The sequence below is a fragment of the Batrachochytrium dendrobatidis genome (genome assembly GCF_000203795.2).
Source record: "Batrachochytrium dendrobatidis JAM81 unplaced genomic scaffold BATDEscaffold_8, whole genome shotgun sequence".
NCBI classification, from domain to species: Eukaryota; Fungi; Chytridiomycota; class Chytridiomycetes; order Rhizophydiales; genus Batrachochytrium; species Batrachochytrium dendrobatidis.
In genome coordinates, this window is record NW_006281106.1 from 700,418 (window position 1) to 725,466 (window position 25,049).

The 25,049-nt window shown below is 40.3% G+C and overlaps 10 protein-coding genes across 10 annotated transcripts; 6 read left to right on the forward strand and 4 right to left on the reverse strand.

The window, feature by feature from the left end:
* Nucleotides 1–110: 110 nt before the first annotated feature.
* On the reverse strand, nt 111–861 carry BATDEDRAFT_25902 (uncharacterized protein; the record flags this gene model as incomplete). The annotated part of the gene is made up of 2 exons (XM_006679844.1): nt 111–475; nt 582–861. 2 exons carry the CDS (start codon nt 859–861, stop codon nt 111–113), a joined length of 645 nt encoding a protein of 214 aa, XP_006679907.1.
* Nucleotides 862–1,942: 1,081 nt separating this feature from the next.
* On the forward strand, nt 1,943–4,261 carry BATDEDRAFT_89583 (uncharacterized protein; the record flags this gene model as incomplete). Its single annotated transcript, XM_006680016.1, has 2 exons — nt 1,943–2,167; nt 2,402–4,261. 2 exons carry the CDS (start codon nt 1,943–1,945, stop codon nt 4,259–4,261), a joined length of 2,085 nt encoding a protein of 694 aa, XP_006680079.1.
* A 2,153-nt stretch (nt 4,262–6,414) lies between these two features.
* On the forward strand, nt 6,415–7,404 carry BATDEDRAFT_17036 (uncharacterized protein). The gene is made up of 2 exons (XM_006679757.1): nt 6,415–6,523; nt 6,601–7,404. The coding sequence occupies exons 1-2, from the start codon at nt 6,467–6,469 to the stop codon at nt 7,363–7,365; spliced, it is 822 nt and encodes a 273-aa protein (XP_006679820.1). The 5' UTR covers nt 6,415–6,466; the 3' UTR covers nt 7,366–7,404.
* A 1,290-nt stretch (nt 7,405–8,694) lies between these two features.
* Nucleotides 8,695–9,219, forward strand: BATDEDRAFT_89914 (uncharacterized protein; the record flags this gene model as incomplete). Its single annotated transcript, XM_006680017.1, has 1 exon — nt 8,695–9,219. The coding sequence occupies one exon, from the start codon at nt 8,695–8,697 to the stop codon at nt 9,217–9,219; it is 525 nt and encodes a 174-aa protein (XP_006680080.1).
* A 1,280-nt stretch (nt 9,220–10,499) lies between these two features.
* On the forward strand, nt 10,500–11,462 carry BATDEDRAFT_89915 (uncharacterized protein; the record flags this gene model as incomplete). The annotated part of the gene is made up of 1 exon (XM_006680018.1): nt 10,500–11,462. The coding sequence occupies one exon, from the start codon at nt 10,500–10,502 to the stop codon at nt 11,460–11,462; it is 963 nt and encodes a 320-aa protein (XP_006680081.1).
* A 977-nt stretch (nt 11,463–12,439) lies between these two features.
* BATDEDRAFT_25905 (uncharacterized protein) lies at nt 12,440–14,097 on the reverse strand (the record flags this gene model as incomplete). The annotated part of the gene is made up of 3 exons (XM_006679845.1): nt 12,440–12,642; nt 12,748–13,023; nt 13,119–14,097. 3 exons carry the CDS (start codon nt 14,095–14,097, stop codon nt 12,440–12,442), a joined length of 1,458 nt encoding a protein of 485 aa, XP_006679908.1.
* A 934-nt stretch (nt 14,098–15,031) lies between these two features.
* BATDEDRAFT_89585 (uncharacterized protein) lies at nt 15,032–16,599 on the reverse strand (the record flags this gene model as incomplete). The annotated part of the gene is made up of 2 exons (XM_006680124.1): nt 15,032–15,658; nt 15,832–16,599. The coding sequence occupies 2 exons, from the start codon at nt 16,597–16,599 to the stop codon at nt 15,041–15,043; spliced, it is 1,386 nt and encodes a 461-aa protein (XP_006680187.1). The 3' UTR covers nt 15,032–15,040.
* A 91-nt stretch (nt 16,600–16,690) lies between these two features.
* On the reverse strand, nt 16,691–18,658 carry BATDEDRAFT_35418 (uncharacterized protein). The gene is made up of 4 exons (XM_006679930.1): nt 18,286–18,658; nt 17,996–18,149; nt 17,685–17,856; nt 16,691–17,552 (listed from the first exon to the last, which is right to left on the reverse strand). Exons 1-4 carry the CDS (start codon nt 18,652–18,654, stop codon nt 16,835–16,837), a joined length of 1,413 nt encoding a protein of 470 aa, XP_006679993.1. The 5' UTR covers nt 18,655–18,658; the 3' UTR covers nt 16,691–16,834.
* A 779-nt stretch (nt 18,659–19,437) lies between these two features.
* Nucleotides 19,438–21,555, forward strand: BATDEDRAFT_89587 (uncharacterized protein; the record flags this gene model as incomplete). Its single annotated transcript, XM_006680019.1, has 4 exons — nt 19,438–20,083; nt 20,163–20,246; nt 20,329–20,547; nt 20,764–21,555. The coding sequence occupies 4 exons, from the start codon at nt 19,438–19,440 to the stop codon at nt 21,537–21,539; spliced, it is 1,725 nt and encodes a 574-aa protein (XP_006680082.1). The 3' UTR covers nt 21,540–21,555.
* A 1,762-nt stretch (nt 21,556–23,317) lies between these two features.
* BATDEDRAFT_37125 (uncharacterized protein) lies at nt 23,318–24,740 on the forward strand. The gene has a single exon (XM_006679962.1). The coding sequence runs from the start codon at nt 23,447–23,449 to the stop codon at nt 24,716–24,718; it is 1,272 nt and encodes a 423-aa protein (XP_006680025.1). The 5' UTR covers nt 23,318–23,446; the 3' UTR covers nt 24,719–24,740.
* The last annotated feature ends 309 nt before the right edge of the window (nt 24,741–25,049 follow it).

The following is a 25,049-nucleotide window of genomic DNA, read 5'->3' on the forward strand; positions in this document are numbered from 1 at the left end:
ACATTTCACGCATTTGTAAGTTTAATTTAAAACTGTTTCGAAAGTAACAGCCTTTGTCAAAAACGATAGTCAAGTATGATGCTACAGCCATTTGTTTAAAAGGCGTAGTATTAAGCTCGTCCGCGACGATTCAGCAAGTAATTCAAGCCCATTAGTGCACAAGTAGAGATAAGAGCACCGACAGCAATTAAACGAAAGGGAACTATATATGAAAATGGAATACCATTTGAAGCAGATGCAAACCAGCTAGTAGGCTTGCCAATCTGAGTGTAGGCAGTGAAAGCCGTGGCAGTCATGAGAAGTATGACACCTGATAGTCCGTGTGCCTTGTGCATGATACGAGGAAATTTGAGATTGAATGCAAGGCCTCCAAAGATCAGTTGGGAAACAGCCCATGCAACAAGAATGCCACCATAAAATGCATGATCACTTTCAAAGTGAGGTTTGTGCTTGTAGTTCTTTGCAGAGTAGATGGCTGATTTGCATTAACAATAAAATTCAAAAAAGTTGTCAAGCTGATGCATTTCTATTGTCCGTGCACACCTTCAACTGACATGTAGTATGGATATCATACTACTTACCACCAAAGCCAATTAGTAGCATGAATACAGAAATAATGGCAGCGCCTCTGTGAGTATCAATCTGCTTCATCATAGGAAGTCGCTTTTTTCCATGATCCTTTTTGCGCAACTTGAAGGACTGGAAAGCAAGTAGAGCCTCAGAACCCAGAGCCAAAAAGCAGATCATGGCTACAGGATGGATACTGAACACCGAGTATGGCTTTGCAAAGTAGCATGCAGCCACCACCACTACGACCATAATCAGCGTAGACAGTTTCTGAAGAACTCTAAAAACAAACATGGTTGCTTTTTGAGCAAGTACAAAAGTGATTTTGAAATTACAAGTAGATTTTGCAACTTGAGCATCCAAACAGATAAGCCGATCGCCTTGACAATCATACTAGGTTCATGTGACTATATGTGTTTGATTGGAATAAACGCTTTTGGTTGTTTCCATCTCCTTATTGCAATATACATTTCTTGAACCTTCCAGTCCTATGTTACAGGTTTGTAGGCCATCCTGCTACCGTTGTATTCACGTAGAATGGAGCATTAAATAGTAATATGATAAACGGCCAATCTCATGAAATAATTCATGTCAAATTGACTGAACAGTGCCATTTGGGGTTTCTCCTGATAATCGACAGGAAGCCGTCACATTTCTGATAAGTGCAATCTCTGGTTTCTTGAGCTAGAGCATATCCGAGGTTTTCTGATACAGGAATTGAATTTGTAAAGTTTTATTCAACATATCAAAACAGCCAAACCCAATATCTGGGTTGCAATACATGAATCTGATTTTAAACTTGTCGATCGCATAATGTACGACTATTCCAAGTGAAGATAGTTTCAATGCAAGACTATAGTTTGTGTTGTATAATGAGTGCTGTGATTTGAAGAATTGACAAAGTTGGTGTCTAATAGGGAGATGATGAATATTTAACCCTTTTTTATTCTGAAGCGAAATAGGGACAATCCCTACAAGATAAATGTTGTACTTTACGTGAATAGGGTTATAGTACGAATTGGCAACCTTTCATTGAACAATTCATCAACTCTACTTGGACGACTGCAACTAAACCCTTTCATTTCCCTCTAACACATCTACTTGGATCCTAATGGGACGGCTGCATTTGTTTGGAAGGAGCTGTCATTTTGCTAGTGACGACCTTCCACTTCCTGTTCTTGCAAGCATCTTTATTCATTTAATATGGTATAATATTTTTATTGCGTAGCTTCTCTTCCATTCGCTCATGTTCGGTCACTTGAAATAAGCATCCTTTATAATACCTGCTTCCAACCTGACTGCATCAACATCTGTAAATCATGCTCGATAATAATCTAACTAATTGAACCTGATGAAATCTGTTATTGTGGCTAGGATGACTGTTGCTGCATATCTACTTTTTCAATCATCAAAAGAATGCACACCTATGCCCTGGTTGTCCATTTACCTGATCCTATGTATTGTGACATTCATTGTAGAAACAATAATTTTAGCCACAATTGGAGTCATTTCATTAAGAGGATCCATTGCTGACGATCGACCACGCAGACCCGTTGTCCCGTTTATCTACACCTTTATTGCGACTGTGGTCTTGGAGACTGTAAGTTTTGAATGCTCGATATCTATGCATTATATAGCCCAATAGTTTTTCATAAATTATAGCTGTATTCATGTAAAATAGAACATTGTCTTGCAGTCACAATTTTGTCCAGTAACTTGAACCAATTATGCCATGAGACTGGCGGCTCATTATGTACTTTGGTTTTGATGTTTTATTTTACGTGAATATGGCTGCAATAGCATGTGATCATTACTCATTGCTTATCTGGAATAGGTATTGCATATATTTGGACTGTCCAAATTTTACACCGAGGCAACGTACTGTCGAGAAAGCAATATATTTAATGCCGGATTTGTCATTGTCATTTACTGTTTTTTAACAGGAGTGCTAATCTTTGCAATTTCCCTTACGTTGCAATTGGCTGTGGGTTCTAGTACTAGAAGTATTGAGCATATGGATAGTCCACAGTTTTGGCAGTATTGCCTCATACCCTTTGTCTGCTTTCCCCTTTACATTCGTGGGTATAGTCGTAGTTCCACCGCTGCACGTGCTGGTAGATCTACTCGAACCACCACCATTCTCTCAGATGTCGCCGAACTTTTCACTGAGCTATTTGGCGATGTTCGCCTTGTGCCATCGGACATTTTGGCTGGTCTTATACTAGTTAAGCGCGCAGATAAACGTAAGAAGCGTGAGCAACAGCAGCATGAGATAGTGAATATTGCTATGGACCGCTTTGAGCCGTTGATTTCTATCCACAATCCTCCAATTCACCGTGATTGGAATTATATTGTTCACTATTACAAGTTTACTGAAGCCATTTACGGATTTCCATTATACATGCTAACGCACTTTTTTGATGGGTTTCGGCATTTGTGTTGTCCGTGTACGGGATCTAAACCTCACTCTGCTATAAACGCTGTTCAAATGTATATGGATAGCGGATGGTCAAATGGGTGTTTGTGCTGTTTTCCTGCCAGTTGTTGTTATTCAAAACCTTGCCGTCACGATGATTTGATTCATATAAGCATCACAAATGAGCTGTTCAAGTCTCCTTTCATGGTGTGCTTTGATCATGACACTGCATCTATAGTCGTATCCATTCGGGGAACTTTATCGACTACAGATTTGCTGGTAGATTTGCATTTCAGGCTAGCAGAGATTCGCATTCCTAGTGACTCGGGGGATGTGGTGATTGCTCAGACACACTATGGAATGCTCAGAACAGCAAAAAACATCTTTGAAGAACTAAAGCGCACCGATCTGTTTTCCATACTCCTGTCCAATGTCACGTCGGCCTATTCCAACTATCGACTGGTATGCACAGGTCATTCGCTTGGTGGAGGTGTGGCTGCACTTGTTGCTTTTTTGATAAAGACTAGTGCGCAATATAAAAATTTAGAATCAAGAGTCACAGCGATTGCCTATTCTCCACCTGGCTGCATGATCACAGCAAAAGGACAGGATTACTTTAAAACATTTTGCACCTCGGTTGTATTCGGCAACGACGTAATTCCTCGCCTCAAAATGCACTCAGTTTGTACTCTTAAACAGCAAGTTATTTCTGAATTGGGACGCTGTAATCATTCTCATAAGTTGGACCTTTTGACTGGGAAAATGATGAAGCCCATGATTCGAGCTTGCCAAAATTTAGGCGGGTTTTATGATCATCGCACCATCTCTAGCACGAGTCCCACACATACTGACCAGTTTATCGAACAGCAAACACACCCGACGATTTTTAATATACACAATGATGCTACAAACGAACGCTTGGGCGAAGCCAATGAAGAAACGAGCTCAAACGATAGCGCTTCGCAAACCCCAACGTATCTTCCTGGTCACATCTTGCATATTCGACGTGTAGAAAAGCCAATCCTTAGAAGGCAGAGTAGTTTTTTGTTTGAAGACGGCGATTTACCCGATGATCAAACAAATACTAATGTCGGGACTGACATATCAGATCGGTCTACTACATATACTATTTGTGGGTCAGAATATGAGCTTGTGTGGTCACCACCTGAAGCATTTGATTCTATTTTGATCAGTAAAACAATGGGACTAGATCATATGCCCAATCGGTTGGGAAGCGTGTTGGCTTCTTTGAAACTTTTGAAAAGTGATTCCGAATGAGTTTATTTCGATCATTCCTGTTAAACCTTTTCAACTCTAGTATTGCTTAAATTGCTTCTAGGCAACTACTTTTACTCTGTACATATTTGAGTTCAATGCTAATCGGTCTTTACAATGCTTATTATTTTTCAGCACACCTTATAATCCAAGAACAACTGCCAATAAATCATTTTTGTTATCTTGATGCTCTTGTTAACCGTATTCACGTAAATGAACCACTGAACAAGAGTGTCAGTGTATAATAAATAGCCAATCTCATGGCACGATTGTTGCCAATTTATTGGACAGTATTGTACAATGAACTTTAGTTGACTGGTATTTCCTTTGGTGATTCACATGGAGACAATTGATGTATTACCGAGACATGCAATCTTGTTTTCTTGAGCTAGAACGCGAATGTATGCGAGATTCAGAATACAACAAACTTCTTTAGTTTCATACTCGTTCCAGATATTCCTTGATTGTGTGTAGAGTATTCAGCTCATGCTTTTTAGGATTCCAAGCCAATGTATGCCAATGAACCTGTTGTTCAGAACGCGCATTTGCTATTGGGTTATCAAAGGTTGATAGTTGTAATTCAAAGTTGTTGTTGGAAACTATCCATGTCAGAAAGACAGCGTCTAGTTGATTGAAGTTGGTGTTTCTACTGGTACTGTTCAAAATCTTGGACATTTGACAGATTCGCTGTATATAAACACAACCATATCTTTTAGTTCTGAAACAACTCTTTGAATAGGCAAACCAATGGTGCTCGTAACGAATGTTACATTGTAGAGATCAGAGTTGTCGTTGATGTTTGAGATTCACATGCTGATGTGTGAAGAAATTGAAAAATATAAAAACCAAGTCAACACTCGATGAGAATTTGTAATTTAAAAACATTCACACATTGAACCACACTCTACTTGAATGTATGAATCTGATTATTATACAATTTATAATTGTATCAAGAATTCCAATCCAAGACATAATTTGTATTTCATGAATGTTGAAATGTGAACAATCATTGTTGCCACGTGACAGTTCAATCGAAATCTGTTTTTATCCTGTTTGATCTTCAATCCAGAAAAAAAAGTCGGTAGCATTTAACATGCCCGCTGGACTTGCATGCCGGATTGCTGCTGGATTGCCTGCTCTGGTTTCCAAATCTGCCACTCTATCGACCACAATGACCTTGTCTACGTGCCGTCTTGCAATCCGATCTGCTTGTTCTTTCCCTATTGCAACACATGGATTACCATCTAATATGAATAGATCATTACTGCGCCATTTATCTTCCACTGCATGTGCACTCAACAATACAGACAAACCTTTTAAATCTCCACAAAATGATACTCAATCAAAAGAGAATCCTGCTGCTGAACAACACACTGGTGCTGAAGGCATGGATTTGTTTGCTCAAGCTATGGCTGCTCAGAAACTCCGTGAACAGAAACAGTCTGGAAAGAAATCTGATAATGGCGCTGAAGAATCGACCAATCCCGAAGATATTGAAGCTGAGCGCATTCGTCGCTTGAACGAATCCACCCAGAAAGAGGACAACAAGCGTTTTGGAGATAATGTGTTTTTTTACAGCGGTGTTGGGCTTGCTTCGTTGGCTGGAATGTATGCTTATATGGGTAAGTTTTTTATTGTATCAGCTGGTCACTGCTACCAGATCAGTTCTGGTTAAATTGCATTGATGGTTGCAAAATGCGATGGACTGGAATGGCATTGCCAATATCATATCCTGTCTAAAGTGTCAATACTGATCATTTTACAATCAAAATCATGCTTTACATTTCTAGGCATGTCTGACGGAATCGACAAGAACAAAGAGGGCGAAAATATACTGGAAGCCCATAACCGTCGTGTTTGGAACTATCTAGTTGGATGCTACAAAGTGAGTGATCGTCAGCTATTTTAATGCATATATTTTTATTTTGCTCATATCTTTCTAATTTGGTCTGATAGTACTGGACTGAGCCGAGCATTAAAAAACTGCTTCCTGATCCACTGCCAGAAGACCAACAGGCGCCATTTACTCTTCTTATTGAGCACAATGATGCCCTGCTGCACCTTATCTGGGACGTAAGTGAATTGTTGGAAATGCTTTTTCAAAAGCGTTACTCGACTCAAATGTCTTGGTTATTTACTGAGAAACGATTGTATTTGTAGAAATCTGAAGGATGGAGAGCAGCTCTCAGACCTGGCGCTAAACATTTTATGGCCAATATGCGTAAATACTTTGAAGTTGTCATTTTCACCAGCACTCCTGGATACGTATGTCTTACTCTTGATCATCTGCTAAATAGTGTATCAATAATTCTCTCTAACCACTTGCTATACTGTATTTTTAGTTGTCTCAACCTGTTTTGGAAGCGTTTGATCCAAACTACTATGCTCCATATCGTCTCTACCGTGAGCACACTACTCTTGAGAATGGGGAGCGTGTCAAGGATCTGAGTATTCTCAACCGAGATTTAAGCAAAGTGATCATTATTGATACTCTTGCCAGCAACTATCGTTTGCAACCCGAAAACGGAATTACAATTCAAAAATGGCACGGCGAAGCAGGAGACAATGAACTTAATCGCATGGAAACATTTTTGGAAGAGTTTAGCTTCCTTCTTGCTATTTCACAAGCAGATGACGTTCGGCCTTTCCTTAAAACCCTTCGAGATATGGATGGTAACATTCCTAATGCATGGGATATGTACAAGCAGAAACTGCGCAAACTTACTAGCGAGAAAGACCAAACAATGCCATTAGTTTCTGCTGAAGATTCTTCTCCAAAACCCGCACAGAATACAATCATATCGTTTGTGGGCAGTTTGATTGGACTTAATAAGCCATTAACCAGCACTGCTGCTGCTGTTCAAACTCAACCATCATTTAATTTGGTGGATATGATTGAACGACTTGCCAAAGAGGAGCGTGTGCTGCTTGTTAAGCAGCTGGAAGATGAGAAAAAGCATATTGCTGAAATGCAAAAGTTACAGGAGGAAATGATCAAGAAACAGACTGAAGAAAACAAGGCCAATAAGCTCACCATGTTTGATGCTATGATGGGTGCTGGTCAACCCCAAATTACTGGTCAGCCCCCACTACATGAGCCTAAATAATGCAGCATCACTTTTAATATCATTCGATTTCCATCTATGATTTTTTTAGCTTCAATCAAGTTGTTTTGTTATTTTCAACTGCTTTTATTTACACCATATTACAGTCGTATTCACGTAAAATGAAACACTTTTCTGTATTTATCTTGGACTGACTCTATTGCTTCAGGGTAAACAATCGTTACATATTCGCTGTTATTGGAAATTGATTATTTCTTTTATTGAAACTCTATCCTAATATCAGATATGGTCGCGCAATGTTTGGAGGTTGTAAAGATGTCAAGGATGCGGAATGTATTGGAACAGAGATGTAAACATTCGCTCTGTACTTTTGTACAAGAATAAGCATGGAGAAAGACCAGTAAGCTAATGAATTCAAAAGGCACAATGTTGTCCAGTAAGATTGGTACCAATCAAACATGAATGTTTATTATACTCTTATTTAATGTTTCAATTTACGTGAATACGACTGTAAATAAAAGTAGATCACTAAATAACAGCTAAACAAGTATTTAAAGTTGCCTTTATATTACAGTTTTAATGCATCTTGCATCATTGACACTTGTTTAATCTCTAATTTTTATTTGCTACACTGAACTTTGCAAGTAAACATTGAGTAATCAACATAAAAACAGCAGTTGCATTACTGAAATGTGTAATCATTGTTAGCGGACTACAACGCAAATCTATCAGAGATTCAAAATACAACACATGTATGCGTAGATTTGTATTGCAACATTGACAGTCAAACACTATACATGCATTGCAATACATGAATCCGAGTCCGAACTTGGTGATCGTACAGTGTATGGCTATGCCAAATGTGTACAAAGTGTAGATTCAACATTATAGTTTGACTGTGTGTGCTATGATGGTTGTATATCAAACACACAATGCAGTCAAACTATAATAAGCCAAACGACCATTCAATTATTATTATTCCGAACTAAAGGAAAATTACTGCAAGTTGAATACCGAAGGGATCCATTTTACACAAACACAGCTGTAAAACGAAACCTGTGGTTACACAACACCCTTGAAGGTACGCTTTTTAAAATATCCGGTAAAGGGTTGTAGCAACATAGTCCAATCGACATCAACAGCAAATCGATCAATAGGATATTGTGGCTAGGGAGCAGCATGCTGTGGTTTGATATTGGCCTACCACAAGCAATCAACTAACCCTGTGTAGCCGGTCAACCTAAAAGGGTCAGGGTTGGTTTACTATACAAGAATATAAATACAATGAAATATGCACACTCTTGTCAGAATCAACAACACCAACTTTAGCGCTCTACCTCTCCACTAATTGCTTACTCATTCGTCAACCCGATGAAATTCACCGACATTTTACTATTACTGACCGCGGCGGCAACCGCCAGTGCAATACTGGTTACAGCTGATGAAGATGGCTCACTTCAAGAATCAGGCACTTCTAGCCAAGTGTCTGTCCCGACTAACGAACCCAATCCAAACACTATCGACGAACACCAGCAACAAACAATGAGTGGATACGAATCAGGAAGTACCAGTTCAAGTCAAAGGACTGTATTAAGCAAAGAAGATCGAAGAAATCTTAACACATTAAAGAGAAAACATCAAGTGTCTCTAAGAAAAGAAAGGAAAATATGCGATTATTACTATGACTATCTATCCAAGGGGCACAAACAAAAGTCAAGATTAAGAAATGGCGGAAAGATAAGTGGACCAAAGCACAACTCAAGGATTGAAAAGGCAATGAGATTACGATGTGAAGTTGCAACTGAAGAATCAAACAATGCGGAACAAGAATTAAAGGACTTTATGCTAAAGCATGGTTTGAAACCGAAAGGAGAGTCGGATTCAGATTCAGATTGAAGGTGTACCAAAAATTGATTTTGAATAAATTTTCAACTTTCTGATATGTTGGTATTTGTCGAGTATTGTGAATGGATCAATAACCATATTGTTGATTGGATACTGCATGCTTGTGTATACTGTGTTGGGTATTACATTGACAGTTACTGGATTGTTGATTGATACATTGACACGGTTTGTTCCATATACATCAATGACCTGATAACAACCAGTGTTATTTGTAACTATCAGTCGGACTTGCAATCACTTGTCAGTTGCATGGTTGTATGATATCACCAACTGACCATGTCATGCATTGTACAACAAACGGAACAATACACTTGTTCAAAGTCGGATGTAGATTGCGACATCAACTGGTTTGATATGGGTCAATTAGTGTTGCCAGTTTGCAATATAATATATGTAGTGTGGTATTACGCAGCATGGTGTTGGTAGTGTTGTATTGACAGCCGTATCGACGTAAAATGGATCATTAAATAATGGTGTTGGTGTACAATAAACAACCAGTGTCATGATATGATTGTTAATGTACTGGACAACATTGTGTCATGGATTTTAGTTTTATTCTCCTGACGATCAACATGAAAAAAGCAGTTGCATTACTGAAATGTGCAATCATTGTTAGTGGACTACAACGCAAATCTATCAGAGATTCAAAATACAACACATGTATGCGTAAATTTGTATTGCAACATTGACAGTCAAACACTATACATGCATTGCAATACATGAATCTGAGTCCGAACTTGGTGATCGTACAGTGTATGGCTATGCCAAATGTGCACAAAGTGTAGATTCAACATTATAGTTTGACTGTGTGTGTTATGATGGTTGTATATCAAACACACAATGCAGTCAAACTATAATAAGCCAAACGACCATTCAATTATTATTATTCCGAACTAAAGGAAAATTACTGCAAGTTGAATACCGAAGGGATCCATTTTACACAAACACAGCTGTAAAACGAAACCTGTGGTTACACAACACCCTTGAAGGTACGCTTTTTAAAATATCCGGTAAAGGGTTGTAGCAACATAGTCCAATCGACATCAACAGCAAATCGATCAATAGGATATTGTGGCTAGGGAGCAGCATGCTGTGGTTTGATAGTGGCCTACCACAAGCAATCAACTAACCCTGTGTAGCCGGTCAACCTAAAAGGGTCAGGGTTGGTTTACTATACAAGAATATAAATACAATGGAGTATTTTCAGTCTTATAATTAACACCAACCTCGACACTACTTGTATTCGTCGTTTAAACCCATTGACTAATCTGATGAAATTGGTTGATATTTTACTCGTGCTGAGCGCGGCGGCAACCGCTAATGCAATACTGATACCGTTTAAAAAAGATGGTTCACTTCAAGAATCAGGCACTTCTAGCCAAGTGTCTGTCCCGACTAACGAACCCAATCCAGGCACTTCCGACCAAGACTGGCAAAGTATAGCTGTTCAACCTGGTCTAAGCATATCCGACGAATACTGGAAACATTTAATAGATGAAGCTGGTTCGAGCATCCCCAAAGACTTGCAACAGCCAGTTAATCAACCCGATTCAAGTACTTCCGGACAAGACCAACAATACCCAGTTGATCAACCTGGTCTAAGCATATCTGACGAATACTGGAAACAATTAATAGATGAGGCTGATTCGAGCACCCCCGAAGACTTGCAAAAACTATCTGATATAGTCGAGCCGAGTACTTCCAAACAAGGCCAACAATACCCAGTTAATCAACCCAGTCCAAGTACTCCAAAACGAGGTCGGAAACGTCCAATTGATTTAACCACTTCGGACGAAGACCAACAATACCCAGTCAATCAACCCAGTCCAAGTACTCCCAAACAAAGTCGGAAACGTCCAATAGATGTAGTCAAGCCAAGTAATACTGCTCCATATCAAAAAGTTGAAAAAAGCAAAGTAATTGGAGCTTTTAATCTACAAAAAGAACTTAGGGCGACTATAAGGGAACAAGAGAGTGCATACCGATTATACCGTGACTATGCAGCCGCTGGATTGGAACAAAAATCAAAATTGGAAAAAGGTCTAAAGGTAATTGGAATAGAGCACGACCTAAAGCTTGAAAGGCAATTGAAACAAGATTGCAAAGATATCAAGATGAAAATAAGTATTTTGAAACAAAGATTAAGGGACTTTATACTGGCCCATGGTTCGAAATTTAAAATACTGGGTATAGAAGCAAATTTAGAAGTGGATTCAGAAGCAGATTCAGATTGAAGGTGTACCAAAAATTGATTTTGAATAAATTTTCAACTTTCTGATATGTTGGTATTTGTCGAGTATTGTGAATGGATCAATAACCATATTGTTGATTGCATACTGTATGTTTGTGTATACTGTGTTGGGTATTACATTGACAGTTACTGGATTGTTGATTGATACATTGGCACGGTTTGTTCCATATACATCAATGACCTGATAACAACCAGTGTTATTTGTAACTATCAGTCGGACTTGCAATCACTTGTCAGTTGCATGGTTGTATGATATCACCAACTGATCATGTCGTGTATTGTACAACAAACGTAGCAATACAGTTGTTCAAAGTCGGATGTAGATTGCGACATCAACTGGTTTGATATGGGTCAATTAGTGTTGTCAGTTTGCAATATAATATATGTAGTGTGGTATTACGCAGCATGGTGTTGGTAGTGTTGTATTGACAGCCGTATCGACGTAATTGAATCCCTTCGGTATTCAACTTGCAGTAATTTTCCTTTAGTTCGGAATAATAATAATTGAATGGTCGTTTGGCTTATTATAGTTTGACTGCATTGTGTGTTTGATATACAACCATCATAACACACACAGTCAGACTATAATGTTGAATCTACACTTTGTGCACATTTGGCATAGCCATACATTGCACGATCACCAAGTTCGGACTCAGATTCATGTATTGCAATACATGTATAGTGTTTGACTGTCAATGTTGCAATACAAATCTACGCATACATGTGTTGTATTTTGAATCTCTGATAGATTTGCGTTGTAGTCCACTAACAATGATTGCACATTTCAGTAATGCAACTGTTGTTTTCATGTTGATCGTCAGGAGAATAAAACTAAAATCCATGACACAATGTTGTCCAGTACATTAACAATCATATCATGACACTGGTTGTTTATTAGATACCATTATTTAGTGTTTCATTTACATGAATACTGTTGCAAATAGTGGCAAGGTGGTGACATCAAGCTCGAAAATCCTTTCGATACGCGTTTCTGAATGAATATAGCATTTGGTAAAATTGTTCGATATAGTGCTCCTGTTCTTCTGTTTCAATTGCCTTGTGACTTCGTCTTTTACGAATATATGCAATAGCATCCTCAGCATTTTCGCAGTAACCTTTGTATAACAAGTAGCAACAAACTATCACTCCAGCGCGACCGATACCTATTTTGTTGTCATTGAAACAAGATGAGATGTATAAAAACAAAAGACAGATGTACTTGGTCTAACTGGAAGCATTAACAATTCAATTGCTTCAAATTCACATACCGCCTCTACAATGGCAAAGGACATTCGATCCATTTTTTATACATGCGTCAATCTCATCTAAAACCAAAATAGTGTCCATCAAACACACTGGAGTTCCTCCCTCTATAATTGGAATACGAATAAAAGTTATGTTTAAACTATGTACGGTTTCTAGATACTCGTTGAATGGTGATCCTAACAAGGCTAGTTCTTCGTCATATAAACAACACACTACTGCTCGAACACCCATGGATGCAATACGTTGAAAATCAGACTTGATATCTCGGTTTACCACGGCTATTTTTTGAAGAGAATAAAACGGTTAGATATATGTACAGAATAGCATACATTGTGCTTTAAAGCAGTGTGAAATTGTTCCAACACGCAGTTACCTCTGCCGTCTACAGGACCAGTTGTAAGTCGAACTTTTTTTCCAGGGCACGAGCTCAAACAAATATTACCATGAATCAGTGGCCAAGTTGAGACTGGTTTTTCTTGGAATTTGGTGTTTTCATTTTGATAGGCGACTTGAAGCGTATTGCTATTGCTGTGACTATGATTATTCATGCCGTTTTTATACGAATTTCTAGAATGGTTCAAGGATTGATCAAGGTTTTGGTTGGCAGAATACACGGCAGTACGTCGACCAGAATCTAGATATCTGCACGAATAAGTCGTGCAGGGGTTCTGACTAAAACCAGACAATTGGACTGCTTCGAGCGACTGCTCCATATCTTCACAAGCCATACTCTGACTGGGATCCATTGTGGTTTTATTTTCTAACATGCCGATTGTGTCGAGTCCAGTAGACGGCTTAGCATCCACAGTCGAATTAAACCCAATCTGTGACAGCTGATCATTCTCTAAAAACGAGTCAAAAAATAATGGTACAGTGTGCTGCATTCCCATTGCTGGACGTTTAGGAATATATGGTAGTGGTCGAAGTTGTTTGGACCACTGACGAAACCGTGCCACGTAAGGCAAAATCTGCATCCGCTCTTGATCTGGACCACCAATATATCTTGTTGGAGGAAAATGGACAGCAGCCGAGGTTGCTGCATACTTGTCATGAATAGAGCTGGGTCCTGACGGCATCTGCTTTAGAAGCTCGTACTCGAAAACCCAGGAAAGATTGATGGGATGAGATTGTGATGTACGTGGCGGGACTTTGCCAATAACAGAGATTTGAGCTGCAGATGGAGGGCGAGATGTATTCAAGCCATTCATTGTGACTGGATAACCCCTTGGTAGCGATGCAATATTTGATTCTGAATGCATAGTAGAGTCTGATGATGGTATAACAGACAGTTCTGGCTCTAGTATAGCATCTGTCGATGGATTTGAAAACCCGTCAAGCTGGTCTAGATTCATTTTTGATGAAATCACTAGAGTTGGGTTAGCGGAAGCTCAGATATGCAAGAAATTATAAAGCGTCCAAAAAACCAGAAAGCCCTTTAAATCTTGAAGCCAATACGCCTAATCGTGTGATTGTTGGTGTTGCAATATCTATCCATTGTAAAAGCTAATACATAGTTGTTTCTATTACCGCCGTATTCATATAAACGGGACTCTAAATAAGAATATCTGATAAACAGCCAGTCTTATGGAATAATAATCCGCATCAGATTTATTGAAAAATAGTACTATCTGAACTCTTTAGTTTACTGGTATTTTTTGCTGATAATCAGCATAGAAACAGTAGCTGCATTTCTAAAACGTACAATCTTTGGCTTGTTGAACTAGAGCGCAAGCGTATCTGATGTTTAGAATACGGAAAATATGAGTCTGTAAGGTTTGGGAACAGCCAAACCCAATATCTGGATTAAAATGAATCTGTTGATCGTGCAATGCATGGCTATGTCAAAGCGGAGAAAGGGATAATTTGATTGTGTGCGTCATATGATGGTCGTTGTGTTGATTCAAGAATATATATTGGAAAAGCAGCCAATCTAATAGGAAAGCGCCAAAAGTATTTATCCATTGTATATCCCGAAGCCAAAGTATTATTGATGACAAGGGACAATACAGAGTTGCAGCCTTTCCAACTCATATTATAGCCATATTCACGTAAATAGCTGGAGTGTGGAGCAAACTAATATGTCTATCCATATAGTATAACTGAACATTATTAAACAAGACTCGATATACAGTATTTCAAATGAGCAATCTAACAACAAAGATCAGCAAGTGCAGTAATTCACCTAGTCTTTGTAGCTGGTGACAAAGGACATAAGATTCATTTTATTCCCACAGTATCCGATCATGAAGCGATATTACCTGTTCGAATAATTAAAAACAGTGTTTTGATATATATTCATTTTCTTTTAAAAAAATAAGCTATAAAGAGAACTAGAACCATGAGAGGCTGCGACTTTTCAAGAATCTTATAAATAAATTTAAAAATACTCATAACCGATCGTTTTGAAGCTACGGTTATAGCTCGTCTAGGATTTCTTTTCGCAAGCGAGGAAGCCGTGTCAGAGATGGTATCTGCAGCTTTTGGTACCGTCTGTGCAACAATTGAGTCCGCTGGAATATCCCCAGATTTTTGAATAAGCTCAGCTCTTTCAATAATTTTCGAGACGGTTCGCGGAGTATCTACCTCTTTCAATATAGTATTGACTCTGCGCATAGATACTGGAAATGCCTGGGTAGTAACTAAACCAACAACACTTTGTGGCAGCCAGCCTCCCAAATCACCATCGACGATTTGGAAGCATCGTGTCATGTTTGGTTTTGTTGGATGTGGACCAACCAATACACCCGCCAAGTGAGCCATCATACGCACATCGCCAGAAATAGATTCATAGTTTGGATGAGAGTCGATTGAATGAGTCACATTAAGATACCTGCCATCATCCAGACGCTTGACAAATGCTACCACAAGAGCATCACGAGGTGCAGTTGGCCATACACCTTTCGATCTTATGTACTAGGATGCCATGATCAGTCATTCAAAAAAGTATTTAGTGTTAGAACCACAAGTCATTCATAGTCTGATGCTGGTCAGAGTACTAATCAAAACCCAACCCAGTCTTGAATCTACTGCTCACATCAAACGATAGATTGGCCAGCACAAGCTTCCATAAAACACAAAAGACGAACCTGAATGTTGGTTGCACCAGAGACACTTTCGATTCTATCAGCAGTCTCACACATATCGTCCCAAGTGGGTCGAATGGTGATATCGGCCAGCAAGTCAAATGCTTCCTCTGGAGTAGATTCCAGATCCACAACAACCCGAAAGAAGACACTATGACCCGTTCGCTGATGTACTTGGATAGCAAAGTTGCCTTTAGTCTGATCCACCACTGGCTGCCACTTGAATGACGAACCAGTGCCTACAGGATCTGCTTCCAAATTGCAGAGGCCAACAAAGCGGTTAGCCAGCTCATCCAGTTCGCCAATGTATGGGTCTGGCTTTACTGATGCATGCTGGATCGATGCGGTGGAAGAGTTGTTACCGCCAGAGTCTTTGAGAATGGGATCAGATGCAGCAGCAGGTGCCAAAGTAGAAGACATCTCGGTTGAAGCCATTGACTGTATATTGAAAGTGGAAGAATGGGGGAAACCTTTTGGGAGGGTTGCATAGGATATAGGAAGATGAACAGCCTGCAATCCCTGATGTTGAGATGGACTGTCGCAATTAGAAAGAGTCATGCTTGCTTTTGGCTTCATTGCTACATTGGCAATATCAACTGCTGCCACAGCCAGTCCTGCCAGCAGCAGTTGATGAGTCCAGTCCAATGGCAATCCCAGTAATGTTACAGACAGCAGTGATGGAATAGCAACTGCTAGTGCGGCCACACTGATCAGTCTAGCTATCGAGTTCATCCATCCACTGACATCACTGTCTTGATGTGTCCGGTGCATAACCCTTCAATGTACTAGAGAGTATGGGTAGGTTGCAGACCATCAAATTATAGTCTTTTGAGTTGATCAAGTCCAGATGAAGCTTTTTTCAAATACCATTTATTGTACATGCTGTCCAGATCCAAAGCAATGTCTTACAGCTCTGCCATTGCAAAACACGAAAACAAATCCATCAATGGTTTTGATACATTACTATTGGAGTGGGTTTAACCAGAAAGATGGTGTTAAAGTCGAATTAAAAATTGTCATCTCGGGAAATCTCGTTGGAAACATAAAGCACTATCGTCGTTGCATATCTAGCCCAAAAACCTCTGTACAGAGTAGAGATTCCCTTGCTAAAATTTACCATCGAAGTCCAGATTCCGCCAGATTGTTTCTGTGGACCACTATGGCTGCCACCACCTCCATATATATCCTGCCAATCGGATGCTGACAGATTTAGGTTTTTCTTGGATTTGATGGAAATGGGTCGTCGTCCACCTTCCTCAAAAATAATCGAGTAAATGCAATTGAATAGTCCAGTATATGGTGTAGACGAAGTCGCCACGACAGATTCAAACGTTTGGGACTTTGATGAATTGGGACTCGCTACTGGGTTGGGCGATCGACGGAATGCATCAATCCGCTGCACTTGCAGACGTTTGCGGGCCATTTCCAGAGGTGTCACTATTGCTGCCTCCAATGCCAGAAATCCCAAGGTGGCTAGCCGATACATGATTGGAGAAAATGCTGGATCCAATCCCAACTCCTCCTGAATGATGCGAGACGAAAAAAATCGTACAAATGATCCTGCAGTATGAACAAGAACTGATGGCAGAAGAATTCGTGGCTGATAAAGTGTAGAAAACGCAGTGGAAAACGTGGTGGGACGCTCTTCATTGGCCATGTTATGCAGAACATGAATAGGACCAAAATATTTTCTCCTTGATGATCCTGTTGCCTGAACAATCAATCTATTCAACAGAATGCAGATTTCAAGTCAAAAATAAGATTTAGTTCAAATACTAACAATGCACAAAGCTGAAATCTCAAGTTTTCAAAGATTAAGCTTTGGATCAAATCTCGACTGATTCGTATCAGCTCACCGAGTTCTTGCAGTTTCGATCGGACTTAAAAGAGCACCAGTAATGGCATGACTTAAAATGCTCGTAGTTGGATTGACATCTTCAAAGACATCCAGCATGTCATTCATAAACTCCTCGATACCTGGCTGAATGATCGAAAATGAAGCTCGAAAGACAAAATCAGTAACATGCCCTAAACAAATAGTTGAATTGGTATAAACAGTTTAGAAGCAAATCACTTGGCTGGATACGATAAACCAAAACAGTCTCGATAGAATAAAAATTCAAGTCTAGAGATCCAGACTTGCATAAGTCGATACCAAGCACATTACCTTTGAAAAGACCAGAAACACCTTCCAGCTCACTGTCCGCAATAAGTCGTAAGTTTGAGGAGATGCCCGAGTGCATACGAGGAAGATGAAGTGGAATCACACGGCTGCCACTGCTGCCAGGGTGTACAGTTTCATAGTCTGTCGAAAAATCATCCTATTACGAGTCGATATAGAATAAACGATTAATATGTGCATTGAATAGCTGCGTCAACACAGCAACATATACACTAGCATTCATATATCACCAATCCAACTGTAAAGTGGCATCAAGAGTTATTTGGCAAACACACCTCGTTGGTAGCATCAATCCGTTTTTGATACTGCACATCAGTTAGGGTTTCCACAACCAGCAGTGGAGATGTCAAGATAGATTCCAGGTAGTGCTGAACAGCGAATGCAGCCCAGTTGGGCTCGTCCTTGCCAAAGTCCAACCCAAAGAGAAGTTGAGACTTAGTAGTGGCTGATGACCCAGAAGCCACAACTCCCTGGCTGTTAGCACTGAAACTGCCCTTGCTGTTAGCAAAGGTTGCCATGTTGCTGATATCTGTAGCTACAGAGTTTGCAAGTTTCAAAGGGTAAGATTCTGAAGTAATGTCATTGGAAGAAGCCTTTCCAAAGGCTGCCAAGGGATCTGATGAGCCAAGTCCAAAGAAGGACATTGATAGGGTCGGATTGCAGGTAACTTGCGAGACTGATTCTAGTGTGGATCTTTGATTCGCTTTCTTCTAGAATCCCATTCACCAGTAAGAGGCAGCGTTACTGTTCATGCGTTGCAGGTTTATTACTCTACATTCTAGTCATCTCATATTCGATCCACACTCCTTTCGGTACGTGCAGGTTCAATTCGCTATATTATCACGCAAGACATTGTGTCATGAAAAGTACTGATTGATGCTGTTATCCAACAAAAACCTCAAACTAAACTCTATTGTCACTACCCAAAGCATTGTTCAATCGGATCCATCTCAATATGTTGCATACAGCTCTTGTTGGACGCGTAGCAAGTCCAGCATTCTGGTTTCCCTTTACCACCGTATTCATGTAAAATGAATCACTCGATAAGTGAACCAGAGTACATGGTAAAAAGTCCCATGAAATGATAATTCACTGATTAAATATGGTCTGCCAACCATTCAACAAACAGTAATGTCGCGAGATGTAAGGATTTATATTGTTCATTCCTAAACCTTGCTGATTCTTGGTATAATAGAAAATGGGTTGTACGGCGTGAGATTTTAGATACAAACAATTGAAAATATCTATTAAAGAGACAACCAATTTTTATAGGAAAGCGCAACGAGTATTTAGTTATTTATTCCAAGGCAATCACTGCAAGATACACAAGCATTCCATTTACGTGAATACGGCAGTGAAACCAATATATTCAAATTCTTCTTCATATATGCAACACTAATTTCAATAGCTAAAACAACTTTAAAGTAATGCCGTTTGATCGAGTTACTAAATGGCTGGAACATTTTCGACCGTCTAGAGATACCATTCATAGCAATGGCAACACATCCGACATCACTGACAAGCCAATAGTAGCAAACTCAAAACTTCATTGGTTTTATCCAGCATGGAATCAAAAAGCAGTTTATCCTGCAGACTCTTTAGATATTTTATCTACTGGTATTTCCACTCAGACTAGTATCACTTTTTCTGACCAAAAACCATATACACACTCCAGCGTCTCTTCTCGCTTCTCATATGTGCTGGCGCAGATTAAAACTTTAAAAAGTCCTGCTAAACAGAATCACAAGCTTACAGAGCATTACGGCTCCACCTCAATATCTCCTGTGCATACTAGTAGCAATATGGACGCGTCGAAACTGCCAGTATCAAGGATCACATCGCCAGCATTTTGTCAACCCAAGCATAGCAGCATTGCTGGCGAAAGAGCACGGTTGAAATTACAATTAAAAAATAGTACACCTAGTACTGTGCCGCATATTCCCAAATCTCTTAGTAGAAAGTCTCTGCGTATTACCAGTGCTTTGGCTGCTACATCTGCATCATCATCTGCCGAGTCTTGCCTTGTACAAAAAGAAACATACGACATACTTTGCAGTCCAGCACAATCTATTGGTATTTCATATCAAGTTGTTGTTTTCTATATTGAAACCGATTTGAATAAATTTCAACTCATGTCCAAATCTATTTTTAGATGCGATGTCAGGTATGAATCAGTCATTGCTTAACCATACTACCACAAATACCGGCCCTGATCTGATTTTAAAATCAAACACGAGTATGCTGAATGTCGAGTTAATATATTGTATTTTCTGCTGGCGTGTTGGCTGATGACTACTTTTTTGGTATACATCTAATAGATTCTTCATATACTTCAAGCGGATCAGTATTGCTGTATGAATCGGTGCGTATGTCTATAAAAGAATCACAGAATCAATCACATGTCAGTTTTTTGGATCGCAAACTTGCCCAGCATGCAGAGAGTATGCCTGGTGTGACACCACAAAAATCATTATCTGACTTGCATATTTTCGTTTCTGATATCAACGATAATGATCACAAGTCTTTTAAAAAACCAGGTATTTTCCTCTTGATTCAACTGTTGACCATACACTAGTGTCTTTAAACCAAAATTTTGTATTGACGTGCAATTCAATTATAGAGAGTAAGTGGCAATCGATCAGGGTTAAATATGAACAGCTCGACTTGATAAATATGAACATGTTGCCAAAAACATGACATCTAATAATGCTTGTAATTTATATTTTGAACCAAACGGTGTGATGATGCTACAGGGACGATATCAGATAGAGTAACGAGACGCAAATCATCTGATACTCAACATACATCTGGATTCGTAGGCACAGTGTCGAAATCTAACACTTGCAAAGTTTTGAGTACTTCCAAGTCACTGAATAATGCCAATGCAGAATTGCTTGAAGCAAATGAAGGTATTGAACGCTTACCAAGTAAAGCCATTGTATCACATCAGACATGTGGAACTCATATGGGACAAATGACTGCTGGTTCGCAACTGTCCAAGCCAGGTTTCACTTTGACAGAGTTGCCGATTACAGCATCAACACCAGAAGGGATATCATCAGCCAGAGTTACATCTGTATCATTGACTACACCGTATCATGAGACTGAGCAAATATCACATTCACACACAGATCCGGATCTGCGGAAACTTTCACAGATTGGAGAGCATGATGTGAGCTTAAAGTGTTTTGAAAACAACAAGGGCAGCCTTAATCTGCAGCCCATTAGAATCCAGACTCATAACGGACAAGCTGAAAGTCGAAGCAACAGTACGACAAGTACTGGAATATCCATACATTCACCACTACCACCTTCGATATCTACTTCCAACGCCCGCTCACATCAATCGTCGTTTGATTTTTCTGGAAGCAACAAATTGCAGCGTGAATCAGTTGACAAGATTGAGGCAAGAAAGAGGCGGTTGGTGGCATCGAGCAAGCGAATGATGACTGAGTTGGAGGAACTCAAGTATGATAAGTTGCTAGCAAGTATACCCAGAGTGAGAAGCTACTATGAGATAAATGAATAAAGTTATTTTTGTTATCAATGCAATGAATTCATCAAAATAGCCAACAGCATGACTGATGTCGAGTATGAAAGTGCGCGATTGCTTTTCATTTCTTATTGCCAAACACTTGCCTCATATACTTGTCATTACTATCTGAACCAGAATCATTCTAGAGTCGTGAGTGTATGCAGTGTTGGATATTTAAATGTGTATTTCCTTAGAAGCACCCATTACAATGGGTGCACTTGAACTCTTGAATTCAAGACTACCAAACAGCATCAATGTTGGGCTTGTTGATGTCATGTGTATGGAAGTTTTTGGAAACATTGTCTTGCTGCGTTCAGTCTAGACTGCATATTGACTTGTTGCATTCTTATACTGACATTGCTAGTATTTGAAACCCTTAGACTCTTACTATTCAACAAAAGCAGTACCATCTGCAACCACACACCTAGTAGCCGTATTTTGTTTTATTCCAATGGGAAACCAGTTGTCTAACGGACGAAGCTCTCAGCAACAAGAGAATGGCTCAAACCAAGAACAAAGGACTTTACAGAGTGGAACAGCATCAACGACTAGAGCCAGACAAACACGAATGCTCCGCAGACAGATGCTTCCTGTCAATCCTTTAGTTCCAACATCTGTCCTACGATTCTTGGGATTACCGCCTCATGATAACGAACCATCTGCAGTACCTCAAAGCCACCACAATGAACTAGAGCACAGAGATGACATGGATGGGGTGTTGAGTCACGACCATCAGCCAGACCCCGTTCAAGAGTCATTCGTCTCCAGTCATCCCCGGCACTCGGATGCTGTTGGCTCCATTACAGGTGTGCGACAGCGTCGATCCATGCGTCCCTTACTGGCTGCTCGTCAGTCTCGTATTGACATGCGATCTGTGGCAAACACTGTTAGTGAATCCATGCAGTCTTTCCCTGCTGATGCTCCGCTTGATGCCAACACTGTGGAGGGTTCTCTGGGCTTGAATGACCAGTTTCCTCTGGAAACTGGCATTGATACCAACACTTCTCAGGGTTCAACACCTGGTCTGGCTGCAGCCAGTTCCAACGCTATTTCTACAGACATGGACACTACCACTGGTAATTATCTAATATTCTCATTGACATGTCTAACAGGTGTGTGTACTGACAGATACCATCTTTTACTGTTTTTGAAATTCCATCTCAGATTTGCATGCTTCACCAATCATCAATCAATCTACTGAACATGGCGATACATCTGATATGATGGATCAACCTGAAATCGAAGATGGCAATGAGAGTAACAGAAATCAAGACTCTACCACTAGTCCAAGACAGGAGAGAGGTCAGGTGTTGGATGGCACTTTGCAAAGCCTTTTGACTTCCATCTTATCATCCCTTCCACCTCATCTTATTCCTGGTGCTGTTATCCAATCTGAACACGCCCCATCTACCCAAGACATCCCTTCCCAAACCTCGTTACCCAATATCACTCAGTCTGATAGTAGACCTGCTCGCCGACCGCCTCTTGTTATTTTAGCCTTGCGAGCTCTTTCAACTGACACCGCATCTTCAGATTCTCCGGCAACCGCGCCTGAACAAAGAACAGACAGTGCAAATGATTCAAATTCCGCAACTGCACCCCAAGGCACATCCAACGAGACTGTTGATGGCACACCAACTGAACATGTATCTATTCCAACTCCTTGGATGGTGTATGTCATGTCGCAGTCAGGTGCTTTGTTGATGCGAATGGGCAATCAAGGTGCTGATCCGTCTGCTGCTGAGATGCCACTCACTGCTCCGCTGCCTGATGGCGCTGATTCTCAGGAAAGACGACCGGTCTTTGGTCCTATTCAACCACCCTCAACAGCTACACAGCCATCCGATAATGTAGCAGCATCTGATGCAAGTTCTACTCAACCGTATTTTAATCCATTCAGTATGTTTGCCAATTCTATGCTCTCGGGTACGAGAAACAGCTCTGGCTTTGCGACTTCACCTACATTGCCATCGCATGAACTGCCAGGCCAATCTTTGCTTTCTCCCGAGTTTTTGGGATCTGGGTCGGCTGCATCTGATAGAACTAATACTGCACCAACAGGTGGTTCTATTCCAATACCGAGTTCATTTGGTCCAAATGATCGACAAGGACTTGCTAATCTTGCACTCCCCTTTGCGCTTTCGCTCATAATGCGAACCACTCGAGCTAATTCAGGACTGCGTGATGCACAGCCTACATCTTCGACAGCGATGGATCCACAGCAGTCTGCAACCAACGACACGACGACACATTCTGACACTATACCTCGTGGTGTAGACGAACAGTCATCCAACCAGGCCCATTCAGGTGGTGATGATCAGAGGGGTTTGAGTGATGATGAAGCAGGTGAGAATGAGCAAGCAACACCACGCGCTTCTCGTACACGATCGCTTCCTGGATTAGGAGATGCTGGCACTACTCCAGGCAGTATGATACGATCACTTTTGCTTCAAACGCTTCTTGGAGCAGCACTATCAGGGCTTGGGCCGTCTTTGGATGGTGGTATTTTGGGGTCTACAGGTGATGGAGCGAATCGAGATGGCACTGGTGATGCCCAATCTGATGCAACAGATACCAATGCGCAGCGAAGATCTCAGGGATTAGACTATGATATGTTGCTTCAGCTCGGTGAGATGCTTGGTCCTGCTCGTCGCATGAATGCTCAACAGAGCGATGTAGACGAGCACATTCCTATGATTGTTTATAAGCATGCAGATGCACTACTGCCAAGAGTGTTTGCAAATACTGGAGTGGAGTTTGATCCTATGCCAGAATCAACATCAACCGACACAATTGTAGCCGAGAGTCTTGGAGTAGATGAATCGACAGATCATAGTGATTTGAAATCACTGCTGGTATCTAAACCGATAGACTATGGAGTGCAGCATCTTCTTGGTGAAACACACGAGAAATGTACGATTTGTCTGACACCCTATGAAGAGGATGACGAGCTACGAATACTGTCGTGTCGACATGGATTTCATAAGACGTGCTTGGATCAATGGCTTGTATCTTATCGCAACTCATGTCCTATATGCCGATCCAAGGGAGTAGCATCGTCCAATGCGCCAGACGCGACAACAAATGATACAACAGTTGGACAGGGAGCAGCAGGTGGTCGAGATGGTTCAAGGTCTGAACTTCCCAATGCAATTTTATTTTTACTTTCGTAATAGAATGATCGATACTAGTGCATTTTCTGGTGTAATGTGTAATTGAGTTGAGAGTCTGCGCCACATCTTTGCAATATAAAAAGAGTTTTCTTTTGAATGGAATGTTTCCTTACATAAAAAACTGACGAGGGCTTATACCAGGGATTGCAGGTCACACCATGTGCTTTCTATAAATGGCGCTACTCAATATCGATTAAATTATGCAGCTTTTCTAATGTTGATCAGCTAGATTCCTACCCGCTGTTTTTACTTCGCTGGCTGCATACATTTTGCATATTCAAATATATTTATTATTTCTTTCAATCGTTTTATTTCTGGTTTGGATGGGAAT

What these genes read in the sequence shown, in the direction of transcription:
- BATDEDRAFT_17036 (XM_006679757.1), top strand. Translation starts at nt 6,467, where the DNA reads ATGGCCAATATGCGTAAATACTTTGAAGTTGTCATTTTCACCAGCACT. An exon ending in TCACCAGCACTCCTGGATAC is followed by an intron (nt 6,524 to 6,600) that starts GTATGTCTTACT and finishes CTGTATTTTTAG; the next exon opens with TTGTCTCAACCTGTTTTGGA.
- BATDEDRAFT_35418 (XM_006679930.1), bottom strand. Translation starts at nt 18,654, where the DNA reads ATGTCCTTCTTTGGACTTGGCTCATCAGATCCCTTGGCAGCCTTTGGA. An exon ending in TGTTTCTGGTCTTTTCAAAG is followed by an intron (nt 17,857 to 17,995) that starts GTAATGTGCTTG and finishes CTATTTGTTTAG; the next exon opens with GGCATGTTACTGATTTTGTC. An exon ending in ATCGAAACTGCAAGAACTCG is followed by an intron (nt 17,553 to 17,684) that starts GTGAGCTGATAC and finishes TCTGTTGAATAG; the next exon opens with ATTGATTGTTCAGGCAACAG.
- BATDEDRAFT_37125 (XM_006679962.1), top strand. Translation starts at nt 23,447, where the DNA reads ATGTTTGCCAATTCTATGCTCTCGGGTACGAGAAACAGCTCTGGCTTT.